Source organism: Anas platyrhynchos, chromosome Z (assembly GCF_047663525.1).
Source record: "Anas platyrhynchos isolate ZD024472 breed Pekin duck chromosome Z, IASCAAS_PekinDuck_T2T, whole genome shotgun sequence".
NCBI lineage: Eukaryota > Metazoa > Chordata > Aves > Anseriformes > Anatidae > Anas > Anas platyrhynchos.
In genome coordinates, this window is record NC_092621.1 from 38,379,298 (window position 1) to 38,401,500 (window position 22,203).

A 22,203-nucleotide genomic window follows, 5' to 3' on the forward strand; every position below is an offset into this window, starting at 1 on the left:
CAGGGAGGAAATAAATTTAGTATAACTTACAGTTTCCAGAGTGAACTAATATAGTATCTTTTTGGTTAACTGGATGCAATATCCTGAACTCCATCAAAACTACCTACCCAGACCTTGTATAAGACCACTGTTCAAGTACCGTTAAAGGATAAAAACAATTGTCCTGGAAACTTGAGAGAAGTGCCAAAACAGTATTTAACAAGGAACCTTCTCTAGGGGTATTTTTGTTAAAGTGGTCCCACTCTTTCTAGGATACCAAATAAAGTAATTAATGGATAGAACAAAATATGAACTAAGAGGAAAGACAACACCAAGAAGAAGAGTGCAACAGCAATGCTTACTGTTGAATTACAGCAATGAAAGCATTTGTTGTGATGATTTTAATGTATATAAATGCAGCAATGGAGAAGTGGCTACAAAAAGAGACACGTGACTGAGGAGTGCTTGGCTCCTTGTTTTAACAATTTACCTTCGTCAAAGTCTCATCATCAAGATGGTTCTTCTGGATCACATGCTGAAGTGCAAAGTATATTTTTTCCTGAAGCTTCTGGACCTTCCTTGGCTCTATTAACCAGGCTCTGTCTAAGAAAAAGGAAGGGAAGAGATAAAGACAAGAAAAGCACAGATGTGGTACATGCTCATGGATGAACTCAGTGTCCCATGCTGGCAAGCATTCACAGCAATCATAATTCTCATGAGGAAGGACTGCATGATAATTAAAACATGGTTTCAGAAGCAAAGTATCTTAATCCATTAAAGGATCACTGGAGAGATTAATTAACACATTCTGAGTATACAGCAACACAATATTGGCTCTGCATTTGTTTGTGTGAACCAGCATGTTAGAGGGAAAAATGGGAATAGAAATGAAACAAGATCCAAACATTTTATTATACTTTGCTGGTAGTCACTGCTCTAACTTCGTATTGACTAGGTAAAAAAGATGTCATGTCATCTTAGTGTCTTAGTACATAAAAAATAAGCATATTAATCAAAACAGTCACATATTTGAAAATAATATAATTATCAAAAACAAAAACAAAATGTATCTCGTTATTTATTAGGCTAACTTTATGAGACCAAATATTATATTCTGTATAAAAAAAATCTTCCTTCAAAATAATTTATTTAATAATGCAAAGAATTATGAGCTCTTGCAAAATCTTTAAGTGCAAATTTCTCATTATTTAAAAATATTCTCTTTTTAAACAACACAAAATAAAGATTATATGGCAGAATAACAATTACAGTTGTTTGGACTTTTACTGATCTCAAATCCCAAGCGTAGGAGATTAAAAAAAAATCTATATTCTGTCAAGTCGTAGCTTCTGGAAACAACCATACACAAAGTGAAGTAGCAGACCCCAAGACAATCTCCAAATGACTAATACTCTGTGTTCATAGAATCATAGAATATCCCGAGTTAGAAGGGACCCACTAGGATCACCGAGTCCAACTCCTGGCACCACATAAGTCTACCCAAAAATTCAGACCACATGACTAAGAGCACAGTCCAAACACTTCTTAAACTCTGGCAGGCTTGGTACCATGACTGTGTCTCTGGGGAGCCGGTTGCAGTGTGCGACAACTCTTTCGGTGAAGAAGCTCTTCCTGATAGCCATTTACAGCACCTTCTGAGTTCCCATGCTGTAATTTTTTTTCTCCCTCTTTCACAATCCAGACTGATTCTTGGATCTATAGATTTTAGCTTTCCAGGAGGAAATAGCACAAGAACAGGCAATTCCTAAATACCGCAAGTCAGGCAGGCGCGGCAGGAGGCCGGCGTGGCTGAACAGGAACATTCTTACGGAGATTAGGTGGAAACAGAGAGTGTTTCGCTACTGGAAGGAGGGCCGGGTGACATGGAAAGAATACAGGGATGCTGTTCGTGTTTGTAGGAAGAAAATTCGTGTGGCTAAAGCACACCTAGAGTTGAAGCTGGCTGTGTCTGTGAGAGAAAATAAAAAGGGTTTTTTTAGATATGTGAATGGAAAAAGGAGAACTAAAGAATACATAGGGCCGCTCCTTGATAGGGAAGGTCTTCTCACAGACAATGACATAGGCAAAGCAGAGACGCTTAACGCCTTCTTTGCCTCTGTCTTCAATGCCGATGATGGGCTTTGGGACCCAGGGTGCCCTGAGCTGGAGGACCGGGACGGTGGGGATGACAAACTCCCAACCGACCCTGAACGTGTGCGGGATTTGCTACTCCACCTGGATCCCTACAAGTCCATGGGTCCGGATGGGATTCATCCCCGGGTGCTGAAAGAGCTGGCAGACGTCATCGCGGAACCTCTCTCAATTATTTTTCAACGATCCTGGGAGTCTGGAGAGGTCCCGGTAGACTGGAAGCTGGCAAATGTTGTGCCGATTTTCAAGAAGGGTCAGAAAGAAGACCCTAGCAATTACAGGCCTGTCAGTCTCACGTCAGTGCCTGGTAAAATCATGGAGAAGATGGTTCTCAAACTTATTGAGGCGCACCTGGGGGACAAAGCAGTCATTGGTCCCAGCCAGCATGGGTTTGTGAAGGGTAGGTCCTGCCTAACTAACCTGATTTCCTTTTATGATAAGATCACCCGTATGGTGGACCAAGGGAAACCAGCTGATGTGATTTTTTTGGACTTCAGCAAGGCTTTTGACACGGTTTCCCATAGGATCCTACTGGACAAAATGTCCAGCATACAGCTAAATAAAAACATCATACGATGGGTGAGCAATTGGCTAATGGGCAGGGCCCAAAGGGTTATGGTGAATGGCGCTGCGTCAGGCTGGCGGGCGGTCACTAGTGGGGTCCCTCAAGGCTCCATTTTAGGGCCGGTACTTTTCAATATTTTTATAAACGATCTGGATGTAGGAATAGAAGGTATTTTGAGCAAGTTTGCCGATGACACCAAACTTGGAGGAGTTGTGGACTCGAATGAGGGTGGAAAGGCCTTGCAGAGGGATCTGGATAGGTTGGAGAGCTGGGCGATCGCCAACCACATGAAGTTCAATAAGAGCAAGTGCCGGGTCCTGCACCTGGGACGGGGAAACCCTGGCTGCACGTACAGACTGGGCGATGAGACGCTGGAGAGCAGCCTAGAAGAGAGGGATCTGGGGGTCGTGGTAGACAGCAAGTTCAATATGAGCCAGCAGTGTGCCCTGGCAGCCAGGAGGGCCAACCGTGTCCTGGGGTGCATCAAGCACGGCATCGCTAGTAGGTCGAGGGAGGTGATTGTCCCGCTCTACTCTGTGCTGGTGCGGCCTCACCTTGAGTACTGTGTGCAGTTCTGGGCACCACAGTATAAAAAGGACATGAAACTGTTGGAGAGTGTCCAGAGGAGGGCTACGAAGATGGTGAAAGGCCTGGAGGGGAAGACGTACGAAGAACGGCTGAGGGCACTGGGCCTGTTCAGCCTGGAGAAGAGGAGGCTGAGGGGAGACCTCATCGCAGTCTACAACTTCCTCGTAAGGGGGTGTCGAGAGGCAGGAGACCTTTTCTCCATTAACACTAGCGACAGGACCCGCGGGAACGGGGTTAAGCTGAAGCAGGGGAAGTTTAGGCTTGACATCAGGAGGAAGTTCTTCACAGAGAGGGTGGTTGCACACTGGAACAGGCTCCCCAGGGAAGTGGTCACTGCACCGAGCCTGTCTGAATTTAAGAAGAGATTGGACTGTGCACTTAGTCACATGGTCTGAACTTTTGGGTAGACCTGTGCGGTGTCAAGAGTTGGACTTGATGATCCTTAAGGGTCCCTTCCAACTCAGGATATTCTATGATTCTATGATTCTATGAAATAAGAAATTAAGTTTTGTCACAGGCACGAATCTTAATGTACAGGTGCAGAAAAATCCTTCTCCTTCTCAGAGCTCTTCTCCATACCTCCCCCAGTCACTAAAATAATCCATAGAAAGAATGTAAATCAAGAGACTGGAGCTGAAGATTATTTCAGCACAGAAGAAGCAGGATTCTGTCATTTGTCTGACTGTCTGTGGAGAATACTCTATGAAAAGAGATGTTCTGAAAATGTTCTGAAAAGAGACAAAACTAAGCCTCTAAATACTTAGCAGATAATCAGAAAAAGAAAAAAAAAAAGAAAAGGTTAGGGATCATGATCCTGGGAGATAAGCCAATGGATTCTGTACTACCAGTGGCCATAGAAACAGAATTGGCCAAGGGAACACACAGTATCTACACAAATAAACACATAGGAATATTTGGACTTCACAGTTTAGCTCCAAAATTTATGCTGTTGCAAAAACATACCTTTCAATAGTGTTAAATCAATGCCTATTGTGGCAGACTGGAAGTAGAAAGAATTATGAGAGCAATCCTTGAAGATTTATCTTTCTGCCAAAAGAATGAGCTTAAAAATAGACAGACTGTTGGACCACAAGCTTCGTCATTTATCTGTCACAGAGCATGTTGTATATAATACAGTTCTTAAAATAATGACAAGAGCTAAGTGAAAATTTTACAATGGATATTAAGTTTGTCTCCCAAAGTGTAGTTTCTACCAACTGAAAAACGTGCAAATTTTTGCAAGTTCCCCAGATACCTCTAATTATATTGTTAAAAGTGTGGGAAAAAGTCAACAGATAAGTGGCTACCCGTACAGAATATGAGAAGCACTTTTTCAACTCTTTCAGTGCTTTTCCTTCTTGGTTTTGGCAGCATCTGTATAAGAAAAACTTGAAGATGAACACTTGTCAAAGGAAGTGGATGTGTCAATAAATTAGTGGGTGGAATTACTGGTGAACCAGTGCTTTATTTGTTTACTTATGTTTGCAAGATAAAACACTTTATGGTGAAGAAAGTGGAACACATGGATTATTTCACTCCTCATTCATTCTCTGTTGCTTATTATATTTGAAAGAAAATAAATGGCAATTTTCAATGTCAATTCAATGTGTACTGATTTTTCTTGCCTCCCCATTCACAAACTTAGCAGCCCAGCTGAAAGGAGAATTATTTACAGTGCTCAAACTTGCAGTCATTCTAACAAAGAGAGATTGCCTTCACACTTGCACATGATGCTTCAGCCCATTGTGTCATTTCTTGTTCAGTAACTAAAGATACAGATGCTTGCAGACAACAGCAAGAAATATTTAACAAGCATCACTTTTACCTTTTTTTTTTTTTTGGTTAAAAGAATAGGAGACATTGCACGTCAACTTGGACATGAAATGAGAAACAGCAGATTATTGATGTATTTCATCAAGTACAACCAGTTTCAAACCTCAAGCTTGATTATGGTGAAAAAAACTTTGAATTACCTCCACTTATTTGTGTTACTTAGCAGAAGCTGCTATTCAAAAGGCACACAACTTTGACTGAAATGCTTTACTAGAATTAATGGAGAAGTTTTACAACATATGCCTGCAATACCGCTGGCTCAAAGCCAGTGCTGAGTTGCTGGCTTTTTCAAACACTTAGTACAGCTGCAGATGTTTTAGAAGCAGAAATGAGTGTCAGTGATCTGCTGACAGAATGCAAGAGATTTTGTTGCTTTGCAAAGTCAAGGGATGTATGAAGATCTGCAAACTTTAATCAGAATTTTGATTTCCATTGAATTCTTATCTGTAGCTTCATAAATTACTTGATCAAAAGTCCATTAAAGTCAACAGGAAACTTTTAATTGCTTAAATAGCTTTTTTTTTTTTTTTTTTTTTTTTTTTTTTTTCCCAGTCCTAAGGTGTACAACACTCAGAGATGCTGGAAGATTTCTGTGACCAGATTTTGTTAAATAGGGCTATAAATTGTTCTCATTTCCAGGATTACCTGGGAGACAGAAATATAACTTCTTTTCAATTTATCTAGAAATTATGTAACTGAATTTCTTTCTCCATGTGAGATACCCCAATCTGATCCAAAGTGCTTTGAAGTCAGCTTCCAAATAATCTTATTGCTTCTGTCTGTTCAGGAAACACCCTAAATATTAAAAAGGACATATATTCAGCCATCCCCATCCTACTTTTCCTAGCTTTATAATATGAAGTCAGCTTGAAATCATCTTCTGCTGTCTCTGTTAGTGTATCACTGAGGAACTGTACAGCCTAGACTGCCACAGAATTTCCAGGTTGTCTTCAGCTTTGAATTGAGCCAGTCAGTTGACAGGTCACTAATGTTAAACAGGAACAAATGCTGCACATCTCTGTTATTCTCATAGGTTGGGTCTTTTTTGGGGAGCAAAAGGCTGGTGGAGAGGGACCCATCAAGGCACTGTGTCCCCTGTCCCAGAGGAAGCCAGGACATCTGGGAGGTGTCACACAGGCAGCTTTCACACCCATGTACAACTAGGACATGGCTGAGGAACACATGGTAATGGGGGCTCTCTGGAGTGTCATCTTTGAAACATCCTGATCTCACATCTAGCAGGCACTAGCTCAAACCTTTCACCTCCGAGCAGATGACTGCAAGAAGTGCTCAAAGGAAAAATAGGAGTAGAGTGCTTTCAGGAGGTGTCATTAATGAGAACAAACATGTTGATACCATCTGTGCTAGTCTAATTCTGCCTAGTGTGATTTCCACCACAGATGTGCAAGAGGGCAAAGTGACCTAGAGGAAGTCCTTACGGAACAGGCTGGAAAAATGATTAATGGTGGAATTTTTTGAAAAGGCCTTTCAAGGGGTTACTCTTAGTGGGAACTGGAGGTCTGCCACCCCTGAGGAATGTTTAAAATACCACACTAAACTGTGAGTTTGTCTTTGTGGAGTTATGTGAATATATGAAAAGAAGTATTTTGCCCCTGGAATTATCACTTCTCACATGGACATAAATTCAGACAAGAATTCATGCAGATTTTTACTACTCGTGTTCTTATCCCCATAGAAAAACCCAGTCATAACTAGGGACCTGCTCAGGGTCGTGAGATCTGAGTTCACTGAAAATCCTAAGAGGACCATGCCTTATCTTGGGTATATTTCTCTGTATGTATGCTGGAGAAATGCCAGCTGGCACTGCTTGTCTGCACAATCTTGCTCCTTGTCTATTACCACTGTTCTCAGCAACTATGTCTCCCTCAAGTTCCAATCTACCTTTCTTTTTTCCCATGAAAGAGCTCACAGAAGGTAATGAGATGGTCTTTGACTCAAATAGAAAATCTTTGCCTATAGATTAAGTTCAGGTAGAGAACAATGGATTTCAACCCCCCTCCCCATTTCCTTCCTTCCTTCCTTCCTTCCTTCCTTCCTTCCTTCCTTCCTTCCTTCCTTCCTTCCTTCCTTCCTTCCTTCTTCCTTCCTTCCTTCCTTCCTTCTTCTTCCTTCCTTCCTTCCTTCCTTCTTCTTTCTTTTCCTTCTTCCTTCTCCTCTTCCTTCCTTTCTTCCTTCCTTCCTTCCTTCCTTCCTTCCTTCCTTCCTTCCTTCCTTCCTTCCTTCCTTCCTTCCTTCCTTCCTTCCTTCCTTCCTTCCTTCCTTCCTTCCTTCCTTCCTTCCTTCCTTCCTTCCTTCCTTCCTTCCTTCCTTCCTTCCTTCCTTCCTTCCTTCCTTCCTTCCTTCCTTCCTTCCTTCCTTCCTTCCTTTCTTCCTTTCTTCCTTTCTTCCTTTCTTCCTTTCTTCCTTTCTTCCTTTCTTCCTTTCTTCCTTTCTTCCTTTCTTCCTTTCTTCCTTTCTTCCTTTCTTCCTTTCTTCCTTTCTTCCTTTCTTCCTTTCTTCCTTTCTTCCTTTCTTCCTTTCTTCCTTTCTTCCTTTCTTCCTTTCTTCCTTTCTTCCTTTCTTCCTTTCTTCTTTCTTCCTTTCTTTCTTTCTTTCCTTTTCTTTCTTTCTTTCTTTCTTTCTTTCTTTCTTTCTTTCTTTCTTTCTTTCTTTCTTTCTTTCTTTCTTTCTTTCTTTCTTTCTTTCTTTCTTTCTTTCTTTCTTTCTTTCTTTCTTTCTTTCTTTCTTTCTTTCTTTCTTTCTTTCTTTCTTTCTTTCTTTCTTTCTTTCTTTCTTTCTTTCTTTCTTTCTTTCTTTCTTTCTTTCTTTCTTTCTTTCTTTCTTTCTTTCTTTCTTTCTTTCTTTCTTTCTTTCTTTCTTTCTTTCTTTCTTTCTTCTTTCTTTCTTTCTTTCTTTCTTTCTTTCTTTCTTTCTTTCTTTCTTTCTTTCTTTCTTTCTTTCTTTCTTTCTTTCTTTCTTTCTTTCTTTCTTTCTTTCTTTCTTTCTTTCTCTTCCTCCCTTCCTCCCTAAAATATATATATAAATGGTATGTTACGTAGTCTGCCTATCTGGATTTCTGTGATAGGGCCACCACATTTTTGATCTATTTCCAATACGTGTAATTGTTGGCAGTCTAACCAAAATACTGGGAGTTGTATTTGACTAATACAAGTATTCTTCCATTGAGTAATACACAACTTGATACATTTAATACACCTTAAACAGTTGTTCAAAAATGTAGAAATAAAGGTGGACAAGGATGTTAAATACAGAATGAACAAACAAACAAACTAAACAACAACAAAAAAAGAAGATTCATTCTGGTGTTTGGATTAAATAAATACCTGGTGATATCAGAACTGCAGATGAAAACAAGGCAATCTCCTCCTCAGTGAGCTGTAAGGAACATAAATTCTTTGCAAAGTCAAATGCTTCATTCACCAGATCATCAGAACCTACAGACCACAAAGGACAACATCAAGTTAGAAATTCATTAGCTTATATTTTTCCTTTTCATGTTAAAAAAAAAAAAAAACAACACAAATATCCCTACTTCTAAAACAACTACCTTTCATCAGCTATTAAAATTCTACTTGCTCTGAAAATCAGCTACTTCATGTATCACTTAATCACCCAAAGAAGGACAAAAATTATCAAGAATTAGGGGTATGACTTAGATGAACAGCTTACAAAGATCTTAAAAGGCATTTTCTATTCCCAGCATGGAAAGAAATTTTATTTCTAATCAGACATAAAAACTAATGGGGGTGAATGACCAGTCCTAAATAACTTTCACTCATATCGTTTATAAATTAACAGTACAAAAATTTTTGAAAATTTGTGAAAACATCATAAGGACTAAAATACTTCAAACAGTGCAATTAACACACACATAAATGTTTATTCATGCAAGAAAGTGTTATATGTATTCATATGCAAGAAAAAATTATACCTATACAGTAATTTTTTTTTTTTGATATAAATTTTTGATATACATTACTCTCCTTGAATGTGGTTCTGTTTGTGTCATTTTAAATTTGCTAATAATGTATCACTCTCATTGACTGACAAAGGACACACATTTAGCTATTAATGTTTTAGGTAGCCTTTAATATTATGTCAAGAAATGAAGCAATTGCTTTCACATATGAATCTAAGTAAGCTTAGATGTTTTCAGCAATACAGTATTTTAGACAAGTCCCTTTGTATATTTTATTGTGGTTCATCATTTTAGTCCCCTCCTTGGTGTAATAAAGTGGCCTTCTGCAGGACACAATTAGTGGGAGTGATTTGGTATGTCAAGCGTAACTGACCTGTGATGTTTAAACCATGTAGCTTTCACCGTGAACTCATGCTTTATTAAAGCTTTAGATGGCAGAGTATGTCTGATGTCTCTGTCTGATAAAACCCTCATAGTGCTCCTTTCCTTTAGAGAAAAACACCCACTACTGCTGGCAGCTAGTGTCACATTTTCAGTTCAACTGTAGAGATTTGGACATTTGACGTTCAACGTTACTAAGGTTTTCAATGTGTGTCAGTACTTTCAGAAAGATAAAATCTGCTGTTATTTAGCTCTATGTAATTGGTTGAAAAGAAGATCAACATACCCAAGGCTTTAAACATTTGCATCCCTCCATACTTTCCTTCAAACAAAACAGTATTGTTGAGTGGGTTGAAGGCACGGCACATTCTCACCAAAACAACTTCCAAGCAGCCTATAGGACACAAGAAGGAAGAAAAGTACCACACATTACTGCAAAACATCAGAATACAGGAAATTTCAAGAAAATATTTAGGAAGATATCAATCATTAGAAACATCAACAGGCACAGAAAATCTTTGGAGCCACCTAGATGATCTCTCTCTGAATATGGGAAATAATAGTTCTGTCTGATTTGATTATAGAAGATGGGTAATTTTGGGGCCAGCCTCACCATATTTTCTTTAGGCTTATTTTCTTCTTGCAGCAAATTGGTAACATAGGCTTAATCTGAATTTAGACCTGGAAAAATGAATGGAATAATAATTTTAAGCACCCTCTAACTAAATCCAAATTTCCTGTAGAGAAACTCTGAATTTGAGAATTCTTTTACAAACATGTTTTAGATTAAATGTCTAGATTTTCTAACTTCTGCTTGGCATTAACAGCAAAACAGAAAATAAAACCTGATGTGTTTATACATGCTGAAGCTAAACAGAGTTGTCTAACTGTATAGTCAAGCGCAACTATATCTTTTGCTTAAGGTACAATTGCATTGCTAGTTTTGTCCATCAAATGAAAGAAATGACATGGGATGCACTGTCATTTGAAAATGTTTCAAAGTTAGTGTGAACTTAAAAAAATAAAATAAAAATGTTGTTATATATCTCTCTTTTTCCAGGGACCTGCTCTGCTTCCCTTCCCTTTTGCACTTCTGCCCACCACCTTGGCCAAGTCCCACACTGGCCACAGACAGCACTAACCACATTGACTTTCAGATGAAGTGAACAGCTTTCTGTTGAAAAAGGAAACACTTCTTATGCTTTAACGAGCTGTCTCATACCTCACTTTGTCACACCATTTTGTCCTCCTGAGTTTAGCGTTGTTGTTGTATAGTCAGAACAAAACTTGTAATGATTCTTAAGGAGAACAGAAATTACCACGTCCCATCTCAGGGAAGGGACCTGTCCCTTTCCTTCTACCTTGCCCTTATGTACACACATGCACACCCAGACATGCACAGAGAGCATGGACAGAGCATGCCACCATAATCCACTCTCATTTAGTTCCAAACCAACTGGTGCCAGCAGGGATTTACCCTCCTGCACACTGGCTGGAGGGTGTCTCTGTAGTCTCATTAAAAAGATTAGAAATGACCACGGAGGCATTCACTAATGACAAGTGGAAATTTTATGGGGTGGCAGATGACTGACTCGACCAGCTCAATTCACAGGATCCTTCCACTATATGTCAGGTTGGAGATTGCAGTTGCTGCAATGACAATGTGTGTGTGTGTATTTAATAACCACAACTGACTGTAGAGGGAAGGGGATCAGAAGACAATAACATGATCAGTGGAGAAAACTACAGAAGGGTTAATGCAGCTAATGAAATAGACTGAAAAGTAAGGTTCCGTCAAAATTAAAATGACCTACGGAACAAGACAGCAGAGTACGTTTCTAATGTACTGGGAGTTAAACAAGTCTCAAGCCTTTGGTATTTACCCACCTGACTTAAGGAGAAGAATTTGGTCATTCTGGCAGAGCTCCATGAAGCCTGTTATCCGCTTTGCAAACTCCACAACGTACTGGATAGCATGTGTGATCTGAATGGCACACTGTTGCCACAGAGCTTCTCTGGTCTTCCAGGAAAACACACATGGAAAAGCAAACCAATAAGTAACGGGCTTCGTCAGTGCACAGAGGACTTCTAGTGGCCTTGCAAGAAAGTCGTAAGACTGCCCCCCCAGTCAGAGCTAGTGGCATCTCTGCCTTTCAAGGTGCCTAACACTTTCTATTAGAATGTTGTTTTCACAAGTTGGTTGCCCAAGTAGTCTGAAATCTCTCTTTGCTTCTTCAGAGAGGGATAATGCATTGGCCAATATTAAAATATGATTTTAATGTCGAATTTTGTGCAGGAGAGACAGTCGGTGGCACCAACAATGTAAATAACCCAGGATATTCCAAGGGAGGAAGTGGTGCAGTGCTATTCAGTCATCTGATAGAATATTTTTACTAGTTTGAAACTTAAAAAAATAAATCATTATAGTATCATTGCAATCTGAATACTGACTACCTGAGATTTTTGTCTCCTTGAAAACTACTTTCCTTGTGCATGCAAGTTGTGCAAATGCAAACCAATGTCCTTGGGTTGCATACAATAACTGTGCAAGTTAGTGTGTTTTTATTCCTGTTATTTCTTCTTAGCCCCATGGCTTTCCTAGAACAAGAAGGAGTCTCTTTGGATTCTTGCATGATCAGTTAATCTGCCAATTGATATCTCATTGCAGAAACATTCTTAGTAATACAGGCACAAGAGGCACAAGGAGCATGGCTTGACCTGTTGACTGGGCTATATCTGAAGAGGTACCAGTAAGAAATATTCTGAACATGATCTGAGAATCACAAAGGCAGAAAAAAAATCCCAACAAACATGTAATGAGACCATTTTTCCAGCCACTTTTGAACCACTTCACTTTAAAGAGTGTTTTCAATTCATCATCGTTTGTTATCTATAAGTGACAGATATTTACTTTGCTCACAGTGAAAATATTTATTATTCAGATAAAAAAGGGCTGTGCTTCTAACAACTTTCAAAATGATAAGGAAACAAGTTAGGTTGTCTTATTTTCTGAAAACTCTTAAAATAGAGAGGGTCCAATCCTGATCACATGATGATCAACTGAATTTCTGCATAATGATTAAATACAGTGTAACAAACACTGGATAGAAATCTGGATTCTGTGACCATGTCTGAGCTTTAACTTAAAAATTATCCCAACCTGCTAGTAAGCTACTCCTTCTATTTATGAAATGTCACTCTACTTTTAGTGACCAGGGCTCCTGAAAGATATTTAAAAGCCTATTTTCACCTGTATGAACTCATCAGCTTTCCTTGCCAAATATGTTACAATAACAATTATACTAACATTGTTATATTAACAATTTCAGTTCACAGGGAACAGAAGAAAAAGCATATTACAGGGTTGTACCTTGCTCTGATAAACTTTAATTTCTTCATATGTGTGGGTCTGCCATGCTAGCTGGTGTAGTTCCTCCATTGTGTATTGGCATGTCTCCAAATGAGATTTAATGATATTCTGTGCAATTCGATCTGAGGGGAATAAAAAATAGCTCATATGAAACATTCTGGTGAACAGTGAATTGCAATAGCAAAATGTTGAAAATATTAAGGTTTTTGGAAAATGCAGATTTTCAAAAAAATAAAAATAAAAGTCTTTTCTTTCCAGTGATACTTTTATCTCACTCTCTTTAAAAATATTTCTGAAGACGTCTTCTGTGAAATATTTCAGTATTCAATCCAAAACCAAAGGATGCTTCATAAATTAAGAATGCTTTTGGATTTATATATGGAAATAACAATGGATCTTATGAAATTATTTTAATTCTTTCTTTCTGTAAGTTATGATGATGATGATGATGATGACAATTATTATTATTATTAATGTGTTCAAATAAATGTTTGGAGACTCTGGTTTGCTGATCATTTCTGTTTACCCAAAGCCTGCACATCTGCCCGCACCTGGCTACTCAGTCCTGACATAGGCATTTGCATTAGTTGGGGATTACTTACATCAGAGAAACAGGAAAATTGTCTCATTTTTCTCCAGTTAGGTTTTAGCTGAATTGATTTGTGAATTAGCACAATGGACATGAACATGGAGACTGGTGCTAGCAAGGTGTGAAAGCTACAATGAGCAGCCTGAGTTTTAGGAGGAGAGAGGCTGGGGAATAGCTCTCACACTGTAACAGCACATGATTAAGTTACATTAAAGTTATTCTGAAATCACAGCTTTAGACATTACTGCATAGCATGGAGTGCAGGATGCAAAGGGGAAGCATTCATTGCTGACCTGAGAAACCCATAAAATTAACAGTAAACTTCTCAAGGAAGCATTTGAAAGCCACTTGAATGGATTAAAAATATTCCCCTCCCCCCCCCCCAAAAAAAAAATAAAAAATCCAACATGAATTCATTAGCACTGGAAGTTGAAATGTCTTGATAAAGCATGCTCTAGAAACGTGATGATTTCTTATCTTGCACCTTTGAGACCTATATAGCTAACAGCTCAGTGCCTTATCCTGAAGACATTGTTTAAGCTAAATGCCATTTAAGCAAAGTAAAAGGTGGGAGAAAAAAAACCAACCCTGATCTGAAATACTCATTTCAAAGCCTGTACTTATCAGAAAACATGGGAAATAAAAAGAACTAGGAATGTCATCATTTACTCATCCACATCCTCAACACTTTCTTACAGTGGGTGGATCTGTTGTTTTGGAGTCCCAAAATAAGACTGTTGCTTTGGCCAAATGTTATCTGAATTTAAAAACACCAGTAATAAGGAAAGCTGAAAAATGATTGTAAACATATATATGCTGTCTGCAATCACTACTATAGGAGTATGAATTAAAGGAGATTTTTCTACATTACTGTCACAGTTAATAAGCTGAGAGTTAATGGAAGGGTGCTGAAGAAAACACAAAAGAGTTACAAGTTTTTGTACAAAAAGAAAGCATTTTATCTATTGAATATTTATGGGTATAATTTAACAGATAATGCTGCCTCTAGGTTTCCTGGTGGAAGAACTGACTAGTGTAAAGATAACTAAAAGTGTATATCAGTAAGTACAGGAATCTCATTCTTCCATGGAAGCATACAAGTCTTACCCCACGGTAGTAAGTCAATGTTGTATTTTGTAGTAAAAACCTTACAGATAAATGGACATGTCAGAATAAATTGAACAATAATTAAATTAATTAATTAAATTGAACAATAAGCTGGCAAATGTTTAGCCGATTTTCAAGAAGGGTCAGAAAGAAGACCCTAGCAATTACAGGCCTGTCAGTCTCACGTCAGTGCCTGGTAAAATCATGGAGAAGATGGTTCTCAAACTTATTGAGGCGCACCTGGGGGACAAAGCAGTCATTGGTCCCAGCCAGCATGGGTTTGTGAAGGGTAGGTCCTGCCTAACTAACCTGATTTCCTTTTATGATAAGATCACCCGTATGGTGGACCAAGGGAAACCAGCTGATGTGATTTTTTTGGACTTCAGCAAGGCTTTTGACACGGTTTCCCATAGGATCCTACTGGACAAAATGTCCACCATACAGCTAAATAAAAACATCATACGATGGGTGAGCAATTGGCTAACGGGCAGGGCCCAAAGGGTTATGGTGAATGGGGCTGCGTCAGGCTGGCGGGCAGTCACTAGTGGGGTCCCTCAAGGCTCCATTTTAGGGCCGGTACTTTTCAATATTTTTATAAACGATCTGGATGTAGGAATAGAAGGTATTTTGAGCAAGTTTGCTGATGACACCAAACTTGGAGGAGTTGTGGACTCGAATGAGGGTGGAAAGGCCTTGCAGAGGGATCTGGATAGGTTGGAGAGATGGGCGATCACCAACCGCATGAAGTTCAATAAGAGCAAGTGCCGGGTCCTGCACCTGGGATGGGGAAACCCTGGCTGCACGTACAGACTGGGCGATGAGACGCTGGAGAGCAGCCTAGAAGAGAGGGATCTGGGGGTCGTGGTAGACAACAAGTTGAATATGAGCCAGCAGTGTGCCCTGGCAGCCAGGAGGGCTAACCGTGTCCTGGGGTGCATCAAGCACGGCATCGCTAGTAGGTCGAGGGAGGTGATTGCCCCGCTCTACTCTGCGCTGGTGCGGCCTCACCTTGAGTACTGTGTGCAGTTCTGGGCACCACAGTATAAAAAGGACATGAAACTGTTGGAGAGTGTCCAGAGGAGGGCTACGAAGATGGTGAAAGGCCTGGAGGGGAAGACGTACGAGGAACGGCTGAGGGCACTGGGCCTGTTCAGCCTGGAGAAGAGGAGGCTGAGGGGAGACCTCATCGCAGTCTACAACTTCCTCGTAAGGGGGTGTCGAGAGGCAGGAGACCTTTTCTCCATTAACACCAGCGACAGGACCCGCGGGAACGGGGTTAAGCTGAGGCAGGGGAAGTTTAGGCTTGACATCAGGAGGAGGTTCTTCACAGAGAGGGTGGTTGCACACTGGAACAGGCTCCCCAGGGAAGTGGTCACTGCACCGAGCCTGTCTGAATTTAAGAAGAGATTGGACTGTGCACTTAGTCACATGGTCTGAACTTTTGGGTAGACCTGTGCGGTGTCAAGAGTTGGACTTGATGATCCTTAAGGGTCCCTTCCAACTCAGGATATTCTATGATTCTATGATTCTATAATTAAAAAAAAAATGTTTTATAAACACTATATTTCAGATTTTTACTCCTCATATTGTTCAATTTAATGTATATTTAAAAAAAAAAATCAGCTTTCTGGAAAAATCATAAACTACAATAAGTATGACCGTAGCAGTTTAGCTCAAGGTATAAATTTTGTATCTTATGTTCCAGAAAGTTTTTAACCAGAAGGAACTGAAGTATGTTTAGAACATTTAAACCTTGTATCTAAAACACCAATTAAATAAATATAGTTTAAACTTGTATTACATATTCCCAATCTGAAAAGTGAAGAATTTTGCTCTCTATAACTACTGAGTGGTCTTTCTGTTTCTTGTGCTTTCTAGCTCATCTCCCCTAGCCTCAGCATTTGTTACACTAGGCTGGAACTATTCATGTTCTTGACAAAAGAAAATACTTGCAATATCAAATACTTTATATTACTGCATATCCAGATTTTGAATCAGATAAGGCTGGCCTGATTGTTGGCCTGATGTGAATCTGAAGATAAGATCCTTTCATTTCACTGACCTGGAAATGTATTTAATCATCAGTTCTATAACACTGCAAAGACTCCAAGCCCCAGTCTTTTTCCTACCATTTACATATTTAACTTAGGATCAAAGATCTGAGTAGCAATTCAAGTAGCAATTCCCTTCAAGGTTTTGTAGGGATGGCATCCTGTGTTTTAGTTCTATACATTTTTTCCTTATGTACTTACATTGAGCTGACAATAAAAAAACATTTAGATGTATGAAGGCCTAGGGCAATTGCAGCAAGCAGCAGTTCCAAATCCTGACATCCAAAGAGGAACCAGGTGCAAGAAAGATTTGAAACTCTTGGGCCGCAGGCTAGGCAAGGCTGAGTGCATGAAGGAAAGGGTATGCTGGGTCTCAGGGGAAGAGGGGGCTGCGTATTTTGTGTAAGCAGCAGAGGAGGCTGCTTGCTTACACTCGGTGCTGGAGTCCCTGGGAGGTGCTTTATGCAGATATAGCAGATACATGGGGTGTGCATTGCTGACATGGTTCAAAAAAACAAAAGAATTATAAGCTTATCATGGCTTCTCAGAGGGTTCAGCAACAGAAGATGTAATGCAGGCAGAGCAAAGAATATTACTCTCAAAGGAATTTCAAAGACCATACACTCCCCCCCCCCCCCCTATTTTTTTTCCCTATGCCATTTTCAGATCTGAGTTCTTTTTCACTTATGTAAATCAGCACATATCTCTGCACATCCCATGCAGAAATAAGACCTTAAATCCTTGGGAATAATGTAATGACATCTAATGAAAACCTGTCCTGATGTATGGCATGGGTACTGTGCAAAATCCAAAACATGACACATTACTGGGAGGAGACCTAGCAGCTCTTGAGTATTGTTGGCAACTGAGTTCATTCAAATAATGGAACAGTGAGGAAGGAAAGCAGCTTTCTACAGAGAGCTGTTGCCTTAATGCAGAGGCCATGGTCTCAGCCCCATGGAGGTACCCTTTTGGGGGAATACTCAACAGATATGTCCCTCCTGTTCTCCAGACTAGAAGTTTCTACCACAGTTTCTCCACACAACAGGTCTTGACTTAAGTCAATTTTATTATTTTCATTTTCATTTCATTTTGTTGTCTGCCATCTTAAGGCAGAGTTTCCAAGGGTTCCCTCACACCAGGAAGCTGCACAGACACAACTATAACTAAAAACCCTTTCTGGTTGGGTTGCAAGAACTATGAAAGACAGCACAATTCTTGTGACCTCAATATGAACTATATTCCCCTTTAAAATGTTCTCAGTCTCCATTTTACATAGATTACATCAGGTTTGCAACATTTGCTTTATGACAAGACAAGCAAAAGAGATGATGCTGATTCTTTATATGTGAGAATCAAAGTTTGAAGCATTTTCTTTTGCAAGGAACACCTGCAAGTGTTGAGTGAAAATTAATGACTTCAGCCAAAAGCAATCACTAAGCCTGCATGAAAGTATACCATCAACATTAACAATAACAACAGTTGTAAACTGCATTATTATTGAAGCTTATTGCCATAATATGTAAACACAGATGTACACTAGGTGTTTCATTATTCCCCTTTTGTATGCATACTGGGTTTATTATATTAGGGTTCTATCTCCTCTCATGCAACATGATCACTTGATACTGAATGACACCCTTTAGGGATCTGAGAGCCACAGCATATCCTGGCAGACTGACTCTGGCTGGGAAACACGGACCACAGAAAATGTATTTCCCAGCATATATTGGAAGCATTTCCATTTTATTTTCCATTTATTTTAGTTATGCATTTGAAGAATTTTTAGTATTGTTATTCTGACTTTTTTTTTTTTTTTTCATAGAAAACTATCTATTTTTGTGCAAATACTGTGTTTCATTACAAAAAGTCTCCAGTAAGAAGTATTTGCTTCCAGACTTGTAAGCTAGAAACAACATAGTCTATCAAGTAAATAGTTATTAGTTGTAACCAATATGAGGTCTTGAAAAATCAGAAATATTCAGGCAAGATATATCTTGGAATGATCAGTTATATCTCATTTCTGTCCCATATATGCCAGACTAGTTTTCTATAAATACCCACTATATTAGCTGTTAAGTCTCATTCATTCATTTTCATTCTGAAAAAAATAGATATTTTTGGTTCATCGTGACTCTGAATTTCAAAAGATTTAATATCAAATCACACCAGAGCAGTCTGTGTGGTAAACATCTATGTTAAACTAAATCAAATAATAATAATAATAATAATAATAATAATAATAATAATAATAATAATAATAATAATAATAATAATAATAATTACAAATGGTATCTTAACAAGACCTTTAAAGAAAGCTGATTTTATAGATTCATCATCTGGATTATAGAAATGCCTGCCAGCAGGACTGGTTTCGCAGAACAGATAAGAACAGGAGATTTAACATGTCCAGCTTTCACAGAAATCTCCAAAATAACTGGAGAGCCAAGAATTTAGTTTTAGCATACAGCTCAAACCTCCAGAGAGGAGATGTGTCCACCAGATCCCAACCATGCCCTGATAAAAGCACTGCAGAAGAGGGAAAACATGCTTGAGATGTTTCAAACATTCTCTAAAACCCATTGATTAATGAGAAAAATAGGAAAACTGTATTCTTCCCCAAACAGTCAAGTGGGCAGGGAATAATTTGCGCCAGCTCCAGAAGAATTGTGGAAGAGGCCAGGACAGGGTGAGCTGCAGGGCTGAGTAAGCTGTGGAGGTGCTCCCCTACGGCAATGCTGATGGGGCACTGAAAGGTGCTGGGCAGGCAGGAGGGTGGGTGGATGTGTAGATAACAGGCATTTACTGAGAGACAGGCCCATACCATGGAGAAGACATCAAAACTTTTGTTTAGATTCTCCTCATGTGACAAGATCTTGACAGCAGCAACCTGTGCTTTTTAACAGCCCTGCTGCATGTCGTACCTCTATTACATGCCTCCGATGCCAAAGCTAGTTCCTGAAAGCCTTGCCAAAGATTATGGTAAGATAGATGGTGGAAAAAGTAACAGAAAATGAAACTTAAATCAGAAGAAGCACTTTAAGATAGAAAGACCAGGAAGAAATAACTTGAACAATGCTGTAATCCAGTGTGTAGGAGAAATCAGCAGCACTCAGTGAGACACAGAAAGGATGGTGGACAATGAATTAATTGGGACTTTGCAATACAGCACTGTAAAATAAAGTAAAATATGTAGAAGAAGATGCTCAAAATAAGCTGAAAATCATACATCAGGAAGCTGAAAGATTATCTGTCAAAAAAGATTTGTTCTAATTCAGAAAAACAGTTGTGGATTTATTGAAAGAAATACTTTGTATATGCATGTAATTCTATGGTCTGTGAAATGTGACTGATCAGACAAGATTGCCTCAAAGCTTGTGACCTGATGAAGCAACAAAAACATGAAAGAAAGATGTATACATGTACTGTGAGTAAAACAAAGGCTGTACAATATGCAGAGGAGACTGGTGACAGAATAAAAATCTACAGAACATGCTCCTGGGTTGGCAGCTTGATGGAAGCAAATTAGCCTATTAAAGCCAATACCTGAAAGAGGTCATGTGCAAATATTGATGGGAACAGTTCTGGAGCATAATGATAGATCTAACTGGCACTAAAAGATTTATATTAAGCTATTAGGGAAAAGCAGCATCTCAGCAGTGAAATGTGGAATATAGGACATAGCCAAGATATGGAGGAAGAAGACCATGAGAGATCAATGTTGCTCTAGCAAAAGAAACAGCTTTTAAATTTGGTCTGGCCTACCTAAAACTACAGGGACAAGAAAAATGTTTGATTCTGGAAGACTGGCCTAGTGCAATAAGCTGCAGCACCATTAGTGCAGTAAATCCATCCTGGTTTCTTATGGACGTCTTATGGACGCATCACTTGCCCTTCTTCCTGTTTTCAGCTGGGTAAGAGGCCTCAGGTGTGTACATGGTGCCTGTCTACACAGGCTGACTGGCCAGCAGGCCAACACCTTCTGGGGTGGACACAGGCCTGACCATGGCTTTTCTCCTTCCCTGAGAAGGTCTGTCTTTGTCAACAGCTGAGTAATCTCTTTTGCAAAAATTTGTGGGAATGTAAATTTCTGAGACCACTGACTGCCTTTGCTGAGGATGAACAGGAGTTAAAGAAGTACTGGGTGTGAGAAAGTTAAAGAAGTATTGGGTGATACAAATACTTGACAGTTCCTTCCTTCCTTCCTTCCTTCCTTCCTTCCTTCCTTCCTTCCTTCCTTCCTTCCTTCCTTCCTTCCTTCCTTCCTTCCTTCCTTCCTTTCCTTCCTTCCTTCCTTCCTTCCTTCCTTCCTTCCTTCCACCCTTCCACCCTTCCACCCTTCCACCCTTCCACCCTTCCACCCTTCCACCCTTCCACCCTTCCACCCTTCCTTCCACCCTTCCACCCTTCCTTCCTTCCTTCCACCCTTCCTTCCTTCCACCCTTCCTTCCTTCCTTCCTTCCTTCCTTCCTTCCTTCCTTCCTTCCTTCCTTCCTTCCTTCCTTCCTTCCTTCCTTCCTTCCTTCCTTCCTTCCTTCCTTCCTTTCCTTCCTTCCTTCCTTCCTTCCTTCCTTCCTTCCTTCCTTCCTTCCTTCCTTCTTTCCTTCCTTCCTTCCTTCCTTCCTTCCTTCCTTCCTTCCTTCCTTCCTTCCTTCCTTCCTTCCTTCCTTCCTTCCTTCCTTCCTTCCTTCCTTCCTTCCTTCCTTCCTTCCTTCCTTCCTTCCTTCCTTCCTTCCTTCCTTCCTTCCTTCCTTTTCCCTACCTCCCTCCTTTCTTTTTCTTCTGTCGTGGTTTAACCCGGCCGGCATCTAAACACCACGCAGCTGTTTGCCCACCCTCCCCCCTCCCTCTCTGGGACGGGGGAGAGAAATGGAAAGTGAAACCCGTGAGTTGAGACAAAGACAGTTTAATAAGACAGGAGAATAATAATAATAATAATAATAATAATAATAATAATAATAATAATAATAATAATAATAATAATAATAATAATACAATGATGATAATAGTACTACTATTAATAATATGTACAAACAAGTGATGCACAATGCAATTGCTCACCACCCGCTGACTGATGCCCCGAGCAGTCCGGTCCCCTCCCCTGGCTAGCCACCTCTATATATTGTTCAGCATGACGTCAGATGGTATGGAATACCCCTTTGGCTAGTTTGGGTCTGTCCTGGGTCTGCCCCTCCCAGCTCTTACTGCACCCCCCAGCCTGCCCGTTGGCAGGACAGAGCAAGAAGCTGAGACGTCCTTGGCTTAGTATAAGCACTGCTCTGCAACAATTAAAACATCAGGGTGTTATCAGCACTCTTCTCATCCTAAGCCAAAACATAGCATTCTACCAGCTACTAGGAAGAAAATTAACTCTGTTCTAACTGAAACCAGGACATCTTCCTTCCTTTTCTTCCTTTCTTCCTACATTTCTTGTTTTAGGTTTCCGTAGACACCTCACAATAGGTACTCTCCAAAGGTTGTGACAGCTCAAGCATGAATTTCACCAGTGGGTTAGGAGCTGTTTAAATCTGAACTACATACAGAAAACTGAACATCGCAACCTAGATAATATAAATCAGCCTAGTGCAGACCTGCAGCGGTCTTTCATCAGCTGATGAGTCAGTCCTGTCTTTTTCAGACATTTCCTTC

General features: G+C 39.8%; 1 protein-coding gene across 1 annotated transcript in view; it reads right to left on the reverse strand.

Annotated features, from left to right (window-relative positions):
* Positions 1-22,203, reverse strand: part of RORB (RAR related orphan receptor B) — a 67,987-nt gene that overhangs the window by 10,276 nt on the left and 35,508 nt on the right. The window contains exons 4-8 of the mRNA XM_072031395.1: positions 12,808-12,929; positions 11,325-11,457; positions 9,724-9,831; positions 8,461-8,571; positions 470-582 (exon numbers count right to left, since the gene is read on the reverse strand). Coding sequence (XP_071887496.1) covers positions 470-582; positions 8,461-8,571; positions 9,724-9,831; positions 11,325-11,457; positions 12,808-12,929 — 587 coding nt within the window. The remainder of the gene's footprint in view (positions 1-469; positions 583-8,460; positions 8,572-9,723; positions 9,832-11,324; positions 11,458-12,807; positions 12,930-22,203) is intronic.